At 45.4% G+C, this 9,272-nt stretch overlaps 1 protein-coding gene across 1 annotated transcript in view; it reads left to right on the forward strand.

The window, feature by feature from the left end:
- Nucleotides 1-6,986, forward strand: part of LOC124004320 (ubiquitin carboxyl-terminal hydrolase 34-like) — a 78,316-nt gene extending 71,330 nt beyond the window's left edge. Inside the window, exons 68-78 of the mRNA XM_046313148.1 lie at nt 747-825; nt 1,389-1,515; nt 2,181-2,288; nt 2,447-2,551; nt 2,951-3,075; nt 3,499-3,622; nt 3,738-3,817; nt 4,058-4,198; nt 4,478-4,624; nt 5,010-5,166; nt 5,408-6,986. Of these exons, the coding sequence (XP_046169104.1) occupies nt 747-825; nt 1,389-1,515; nt 2,181-2,288; nt 2,447-2,551; nt 2,951-3,075; nt 3,499-3,622; nt 3,738-3,817; nt 4,058-4,198; nt 4,478-4,624; nt 5,010-5,166; nt 5,408-6,186 (1,972 nt within the window). The 3' untranslated portion in view covers nt 6,187-6,986. The remainder of the gene's footprint in view (nt 1-746; nt 826-1,388; nt 1,516-2,180; nt 2,289-2,446; nt 2,552-2,950; nt 3,076-3,498; nt 3,623-3,737; nt 3,818-4,057; nt 4,199-4,477; nt 4,625-5,009; nt 5,167-5,407) is intronic.
- Nucleotides 6,987-9,272: the final 2,286 nt, after the last annotated feature.

Genomic DNA, 9,272 nt, shown 5'->3' on the forward strand with positions numbered 1-9,272 from the left:
AGAGGAGACACACACACACACACACAGAGAGAGGAGAACACACACACACACACACACACACACACACACACACACACACACACACACACACACACACACACACACACACACACACACACACACACACACACACACACAGAGAGAGAGGAGATCACACACACGCACACACACAGAGAGAGAGGAGATCACACACACGCACACACAGAGAGAGAGAGAGAGGAGATCACGCACACAGAGAGAGAGGAGATCACACACACAGAGAGAGATCACACACACGCACACACACACACACAGAGAGAGGAGATCACACACACGCACACACACAGAGAGAGGAGATCACACACACACACACACACAGAGAGGAGATCACACACACACACACACAGAGAGGAGATCACACACACACACACACACAGAGAGGAGATCACACACACACACACACACAGAGAGGAGAACACACACACACACACACACAGAGAGGAGAACACACACACACACAGAGAGAGGAGATCACACACACACACACACAGAGAGGAGAACACACACACACACAGAGAGCAGAACACACACACACACACAGAGAGGAGAACACACACACACACACAGAGAGAGGAGAACACACACACACACACACACACACACTGATAAAGAGAAGGGAGATTGCGCACACACACAGAGAAAGCTATGTGAAATCCAGTAGATGTCTATGATATAATGTATCTGGTGTTTTGTGTCCTTCCTCCCAGTGCCTTCCGTGTGTTATTGGAGAACGATGAGGACCGACTGCTGGTGGTCTTCAACAGAGGACTCATCCTCATGACAGAGGTACGACCAGACATTCTGCACACATTTACTAATTATGGTCATTGGGCTTATATTGAACCATTTTATACATTGCGTCATTTCACTGGCTTGTATATCGTAATTTTGAGTTAGTTTTAGGAGTGGGGTTGGGGGTAGACTCGTCACATTTCGAAAAGTCTCGTTCATCACTCGACTAGCGGAAATCAAGATTTGGTTGGGGTTAAACGGGTTCAAAATGTAAATAATATGAGCATTTAATGTATTTTATGTCCGTTATAAGAGATTTTATATATTATATATTTTTTTACGTTTCTCAAAGTAAATGGTGTCCTTAGAGGTTTATCATGACATCAGCTGTTGCATAAATCATGACCTGTCATTTGACATGCCCCTCCCTCCCTCCCTCTCCATCCTGCCGTCATTCAACACCCTGCAAATGATGTTAGTAGTTTGATACAGTTTCTTCATTGTGAACTGTAAAGTTCATATATTTTACTGTAAAGTGTAGGAACGATAAGGGTCAGGTTTAATTTCAAACATAAACCGTTGCCTGTCATTTGACCTCTCTGTCTCTCTGTGTGCAGTCATTCAACACCCTGCACATGATGTACCACGAGGCCACAGCGTGTCATGTGACGGGGGACCTGGTGGAGCTGCTGTCCATCTTCCTGTCTGTACTCAAGGCCACGCGGCCCTATCTGCAGCGCAAAGGTCAGTGAAAGCTGCCCTCCCCCTCCTCTCTGGATGTTGTAACTTGAGTTAATGTTTACTGTTCATTCATTGAGCTCTATCTAAAGATATTTTATTTTAATTTTTTTAATTTTACAGTTACGTAAGTAAGAGTAAAATTGTATTCGAATTTGTGATGGAGAGTGAGAACTATGTATATATTTCTGTTGTCTAAATTAGTATTGGATTACGCTATTGCCTGCAATTACCAGAATGCCCTGCGACAGGAAGTAAACATAAAGAGAACATGCCAGTTATTTGACAAGTATCCTGGCTTTTGCTAGTAACATTCTTTTTATTGTTTTGTAGAATCTAAAGTGGTAAAATGTGAAGAAGTATTATTACTAAAAATAAGCTTTCATGCCACAACCAACATCCCGAGTCATTACTTTGAAGATATTTATTCTATACTGACCACCTACCTTGTAGCAAAACATAATGTCAAAGTCCAATGTTCTGTCTCCCATTGACATCAGTGCAGGATTAATGACGAAGAGAACATTTGACTGAAGTGAATGTTAAGATTGACTCCCTTGTGAATAAGCCCTGTGTTCTTGCCTTTTTGTGAACTAGAGCTCAATGACTTGCCTTTCTATTTAAGGACCCTGATGTAAAGTCTCTGTGTAACCTGTGTTGTTCTCCTGTAGATGTGAAGCAGGCTCTTATCCAGTGGCAGGAGAGGATTGACTTTGCCCACAAGCTGCTCACCCTCCTCAACTCCTACAGCCCCCCGGAGCTCCGCAACGCCTGCCTGGGTAAGAACACACACACACACACACCGTTTGGATAATATTTGACCACATTTCCCCTCTAAACTATTCCACAACTTATATACAGTAGACCTTTGGAACAATTCCAATCACTCGACGTGATGTCACAAGTAGTTCCTGTGTATTTCTGTTCCCCCGCCCAGATGTTCTGAAGGAGCTGGTCCTGTTGAGTCCCCATGACTTCCTGCACACGCTGGTGCCCTTCCTGCAGCACAACCACTGCACCTACCACCACAGCAACATCCCTAGTGAGTCCCCCTCCAACTGCTACACTGACAACTTATGTACTGACGCAAGTTAATGAGGACCAACACGAGCAATCATGAAAATAATCGTGATGATTTGATAATACGACACAGTTCACATATTATATGAGGCAGCATGCTATCCTAAGGACCCTGGCTCTGTCTGTAACCTCTGGTTCTCCTAGTGCATGCCAGAGTACCAGGGAGTCTGACTGTCCTGGCCTCTCTGTGCCTGAGGCAGTCTCTCAACTGTCCTTCAGATATCGAGAAAGAAAATAAACATGCCTTTTTTTTGGTGTGTCTAAATCTCCCGTTGACATATTTTGCTGTAGATTTGTGTAAAACCAGCTAGGATTTGTCCCTCTGTGATTTGTCTGAATGTGACTGTCTCTTTGTGCACAGTGTCCTTTGGGCCTTACCTGCCCTGCAGAGAGAACATCAAGTTGATGGGAGGCAAGAACAACATCCGGCCTCCCAGACCTGAACTCAACATGTGCCTCCTGCCTTCCATGGTGGAGACCAGCAAGGTGTGTGTCTCTGAATAGTACCACTGCTTTGTCTCATGTCTCTTGGCCGGTTCGTCAGTTTCTTAAGCTTCGTGCCAAAGTTCATGTTATCTTAAGTATTGATGGTAGTTAACAGACCGGTGGTCTTAATGCTGAAGAGGATCTTTGTTTCTGGGGAGATTGTTCTCGATGGCTTACCTGGTGTCTTATCTTAAATTAAATCTGTCCTACCTGGTTAAAAGGAGGGTTGGCTAAGTGGAAACGGTGCCTGATAGTGCCACAACTGAAGTTTCCTCTGGGGGAAATTAAGTGGTTTATGTATGTTTCTTCTCAGTTCAAAGTCTGTTCATTCCGTGTGTATGTTTGCGCTAGTGTGGTCTTCTTGCTGTCGTTGAGAAGGATCATCAACTTCCATCTCCCTCTTTCTCTTTTTCTCTTTCTCAGGGTAAAGATGAGGTGTATGACCGGATGCTCCAAGACTACTTTCTGTCCTACCACCAGTTCATCCACCTGCTGTGTCGAGTCGCCATCAACTGCGAGAAGTTCACGGAGACCCTTGTCAAACTGAGTAAGTGGGGGTTTGTGTGTGGATGCATTTCTAATGTTTATATATCTAATGACCTAAGAGGCTGTATGGTTGTGTATCTGGGGTCTCCAATATGACCGTATCTCTCTGACTCCAGGTGTCCTGATAGCGTACGAGGGCTTGCCTCTACACTTGGCCCTCTTCCCAAAGCTGTGGACGGAGCTTTGCCAGTCTCAGGTACATAGCACACACTTACACAGGCGCGCGCACACACTCACTCACTCAAATACAGTCACCTACACTATTTCTCTCTCACTTGCAAACACACTTAACACGCATCAAAATCTACTGACACACTTAACACGCATGAATCTACTAACACACATCTAAATCTATAGACACACTTAACACACATCAATCTACTGACGCACTTAACACGCATCACAATCTATTGACATCTCCTATCCTGTTCTGTAGTCAACCCTGGCTAAGACTTGTGTGAAGCTTCTGTGCGAAGACCCAGCGTTCGGCGAGTACATCAAGTGCATCCTGATGGATGAGAGGACCTTCCTCAACAACAACATGGCCTACTCCTTCCTCACCTGCTTCCTGCACAAGGTAGCCATCTTGGAGCCATCGCTACCATCCGTTTATTTCAACGCTGACAGCCTCTGCTTTAGCCCGTTTATAGCCTGTAATTTCATTTCTGCATCCAATGACGAAGTGCAACCTTTACCAAGGTTTCATGTGTAGCCTGAGTCCCAGATCTGTTTTGCCGTCTTGTCAACTTCAAATGACCCCAATGATGTTGGCAAGACTGCATAATCTGATCTGAGACTGGATACCAAGTTGATGTGCCTTGCGAGTGCATGGCCGTAAGTGTGTGTCATCTCTCAGGTCCAGAGCCAGGTGCTGTCAGGCCCCAGCTGCGCCAACCTGATTAGTCTGCTGGTGACCAACCTGCTGAACGAGTACCACAGCCTACAGCCCGAACTGGCCTCGCACCGCCTGGAGCTGAGCAAGACCAGCGGCCTTCTCAACGCTGTCTGTATCCCTTATTCATGCACTATTTGTGCCTTATTCACATTCTGATAATACACTATTCATGCCTTATTCACATTCTGATAATACACTATTCATGCCTTATTCACATTCTGATAATACACTATTCATGCCTTATTCACATTCTGATAATACACTATTCATGCCTTATTCACATTCTGATAATACACTATTCACATCTTATTCACATTCTGATAATACACTATTCACATCTTATTCACTTTCTGTTAATGCACTCTTCAGGCTGTATTCATGCTGTAATCGTTAATTCCATAGTCATGCCTTACTGGACTGTGATTCCCTGTTCACATGCTTTTCTCTACTAGATAATCACTGTTCTTTTGACCCGCTCCCTCCCTCTCGTTAGGACCTGCGAGCGTTGGCGTTGATGTTGTCCATACACACCCCCCAGGCGCTGGACCCGGCTCTGGGTCCAGCCCTGCAGGAGTTGCTGTCCAAGTGTAGCGCCTGTGTGCAGCAACGCAGCGCGCTCGAACAGGAGGCCAAGGACCGCAAGGCCAAAGGTACGACACACATTCATGCATACAGTGTACTGTCACAAACATGAAACATTTAAACGCTTTGATGGTAGTAAAGTGTGGTGTCCCTTTCAGCCTGTTGTCACATCATAGTGTAAGCAGATAACGAGGTTGGACTCTATCATTTAAACTCGTTGGGAAATGTTGAATTGAAGTTGAAAATGCTAATGATGGTAGTACCTGTACACAGATGTGAAGGTTAATCACCGGCGTTTCATTCTCTCAGCGGAGGAAGAGGGCGCCACCCCAGTGAAGCGCCGGCGGATGAGTAGCGATGACGGCCCCGGGGAGGGCACCAGCGCCGGCACCAGCACCGGGGGTGTGACCGTTTCCGGACCCACCTGCGCCCCCTCCACCTCCTCCCTCCCCCCATGTGTCGAGCTGAAGCCGGAGCACCAGGAGGCACTGACTCCCACCAGCACCTCGGACACAGAGACGAGAGACTCCTCGTCCCTCATCGACCCGGGAACCGAGCACGACCCGCCCTCACCGGATCCTACCGCTGCCACCAGTTGCAGCCAACCCCCAGGGGACGCCTCCCCCAAGGAGGAGAAGATGGAGGCTTCCTCTTCCTCGTCGTCCTCATCATCATCCTCTTCCTCCCTCCCGGAGACGGGAGAGTTGTCGTATGGCGGCAGCGGACAGGGAGGGGAGGAGCCGCAGTCGTCTCAGACTCAGCAGGCAGCCATGGCAGGAGCAGAGGAGCAAGAGCGGGGGGAAGCAACGGCTGCAATGGATGAGACAAAGGAGGAGAGGGAGACGGGCTCTAAGACTTGCGGAGGCTCGGCCACCCTGGCCTCTGAGGACCTGGCCTTCCCATCTGCCCTGGGCCTGGCAGGAGAGGGGCCAGAGGTCCCAGGGTGCAGTAGCCACGCCCCCTCGCAGGCTCTGACAAACTCTGCCCCGCCTCCGGACACGCTGGAAATGCTCTACAGGACAGTGGAGGCCACTATCGCCGTGGTTACAAAACTATCTGGGAAAGGGCCCTGCCCCGCCTCCTCGTGACATCATCATTATTGCTGTCAGCACCACAAGCCCTTTTAATATCTTTTTTTGTCTGTTATTCCTTTTCTCTAAATGAATTAAGCTCTTTCACTTTTCTTTCCCTGTTTTCATCCTTTCGTTTGTCGTTTCCCTTTTCTGTGTGTGTTGCGTTGGCCTCTGCTGATGTGCTTCTATCGATTGGCTCTTGTGCTCCGGTATGTCACGTGATCTCTCCTCTCCGGCTTCAATGACAGAAGAAGGCGCTAGACGGCATGCTCCCAAATGACTATAAACATGCACAGCCGCAGATCCAGTGGACGAAAAAGATCGTTATAAAAAGACTATAGCACATTTTTTCTAATGTCAAAAAGGTTTTTATTTTGACTGATTTCAGTTATTTTTGAAGTGATTTATTTGTTTGAGGTTGCTGTAACGGGGAAAGGTTTACAGAAATTTTAGTCTCTTCTGTATGCAATTTAATTTGATTGCATTTTTACTCTGTATAAAATGGTGTCCTCTGTGCCAGTTTTGTACTTTATGAAAGAGGCAAAGGTCCCTTGCTTTTTTTCCGTGGTTAATATCCAAACTAAGTTTACCTGTACATTAAAAAAGAACCACAAGAAACTTGATTCTGTAAAGAATCTTCTCTAGTTGTTGCCTGGCGGTGTATATGAAAACGATATATATATATATATATAAAACTTTATATATATATAATGGTGCTTTATTTGACACGATATCTGTGGGTGAAATAAAGCAGACTTGGTGTGACAGTTGGAGCTTTATTTTATTTACTGAAAATACATTCCATATTGTCCTTCTTGCTTCTGGTTTTATTTCTTTTTTTATTTCTTTCAATATAGGATAAATTAATACATTGTAATATGAATAATTATGAACTGAAAACTACAATGAGCTATGATCTGTTTTTCTATGTAACATCCTCAAACATCCTGGAGTAAATCAGATTTGATTTAGCAATGTGATTAACTTATTATTTTAAGGATCCCCCATTCAGCCTTTTATTATTTTTTATTTAACCTTTATTTAATTAGGCAAGTCAGTTAAGAAGAAGTCCTTATTTACGATGATGGCCTACAGGGGAACAGTGGGTTTAACTGCCTTGTTCAGGGGAAGAACGACAGATATTTACCTTGTCAGCTTGGGGATTTGATCTAGTAACCTTTGGGTTACTGGCCCAATGCTCTAATCACTCGGCTACCTGCCGCCCCAAGCCTTCACCACGGTCGTAAGGTAGAATGTTTCCAGACTTATTATTCCACTATGCTTTGCACTGCTGTGAACAACCACAATCATTTTAATTGAACCTTGTCTTTATCAAATCAAATGTATCCCATTTAGATGGAGAATGTTTTCAAGAGAAACCTGGTCCTTAGACTGCAGCAGTTTTGAGAAAGGTATTTGGGGAGACGGCCGCTATTATTAGCTCTGCTTTTGTTTTTTTTTACTCCGTCTGGTTTTACTTTACACCTTAACAATCTGTCTGACTGGGTCATATGTTGTGATGGTGCACACCCCAATGCTAGATCAGTGTTTTGAAACCGTTTTGAAACAGTCCCTTGAAGAGATGACATGTGGTTACTTTGTTTCCCAATCCTGGTCTAGACCAGTGTGTGCTGGTATTTTATCATAACCATCCTCTGTTTAAATGTGTTGATTTGTTACAGGGTACTGAAGACCAGTTTACACAGGGACCCTTCAGGCAGGTGTGTAACTTGCGGCACAACGGGTCAATTTGAACCCCCCCCCCCCCCCCCCCCCCCCCCCCCAAATAATATGCCGTGTTTAGTTTGATTTCCCACTGTAAAGCGCCAAGCACCTACAGGCTTTCTGGCTTTGCACCACAGAATCAGTTCCTCATTTTATGATGTTTTATGATTGTATCTCCCCACTGCCAAATATGCTTTTGGCTCTGCCCGGTCCAAGGGAGGTTGGCCCATGATAAGCGCAGAAATGCGCACAATGCAGTATAGGCTACACTCGAATGTTCCAAAATGCAATTGGTGGGAGCCGTTGTAAAAAAGCGCACCGAATGTCAGTGGTTTTATGTGACTGAGATGAGCATTTAGAAAGAGGGGAGATCTAAAGATGCAACAGCTAGCATGGGTTGCTAATATAACTAGGATTGTCTTGGGCTGCTGGACTACGAATTAAAGTTGATAGAAACCTGCTAGAAATGCTGGTGTTCGTGGCATAAGGAACTGTTTATAAAATAATTCCCTCAATATTTTATGGTCTGATTTTTGCTAGGCTACTTCGGAACAAGGTAAGACCTCAAAATGACATACAACCTCCAGGTTTTAAACAATTACGTTTACGGTTAAATTGTTTTAAAATGCTGATTGCCTCCGTTAAGATTCCACGGTGGTTGTCGTGGTGTGCAACAGGCACTGGCCTGTCTCGCAACTCTTGTGACCATTTTGTTCTGAACGAACCGTGCCTAGAGTATGTCAACAGTTAAGTATCTTACATTATATTTGTCAAACATGACTGCCTTTTAAGCCTATTTATGTAATTAAAAGTTTGTCTATTTTCTGACGCCTCCATTTCAGCGTCGGTGTGGACAAATCATCTAGGCTGTACTTTGAGATGTTGGCTAACTACATCCACCACGAGCCGCCAGAAGCGCTTCAATGCGTCCAGGCATACAGTGCATTTGGAATTTAATAGATGTTTTTGAGGAATTTGTACTTTATTTCGATCTTGTCTGATCGCTGCATTCCCCAACGGGCTCGGCGAAGACAGTCATGCGTCCTCCAAAACATGACCCGCCAAGCCGCGCTTCTTAACACCCGCTCGCCTAACCCGGAAGCCAGCCACACCAATATGTTGGAGGAAACACCGTTCAACTGACTACAGCTTGCATGCGCCCGGTCCTCCGCAAGGAATCGCTAGAGTGCGATGAGCCAAGTAAAATTCCCTCCCGCCAAACCCTCCACTGCGATGCCTTAGACCGCTGCGCCACTCAGGAGGCCGTTAAAATCTTATTCTAAAATGGATTAAATCAAAAATAAAATCCTCTTCATTCTACACACAATACCGATAATAACAAAACACATTTTGTTTGGGGGGGGCGGGGTAAAAAT

This window comes from Oncorhynchus gorbuscha, linkage group LG18 (assembly GCF_021184085.1).
Source record: "Oncorhynchus gorbuscha isolate QuinsamMale2020 ecotype Even-year linkage group LG18, OgorEven_v1.0, whole genome shotgun sequence".
In the NCBI taxonomy this organism is placed as follows: Eukaryota; Metazoa; Chordata; class Actinopteri; order Salmoniformes; family Salmonidae; genus Oncorhynchus; species Oncorhynchus gorbuscha.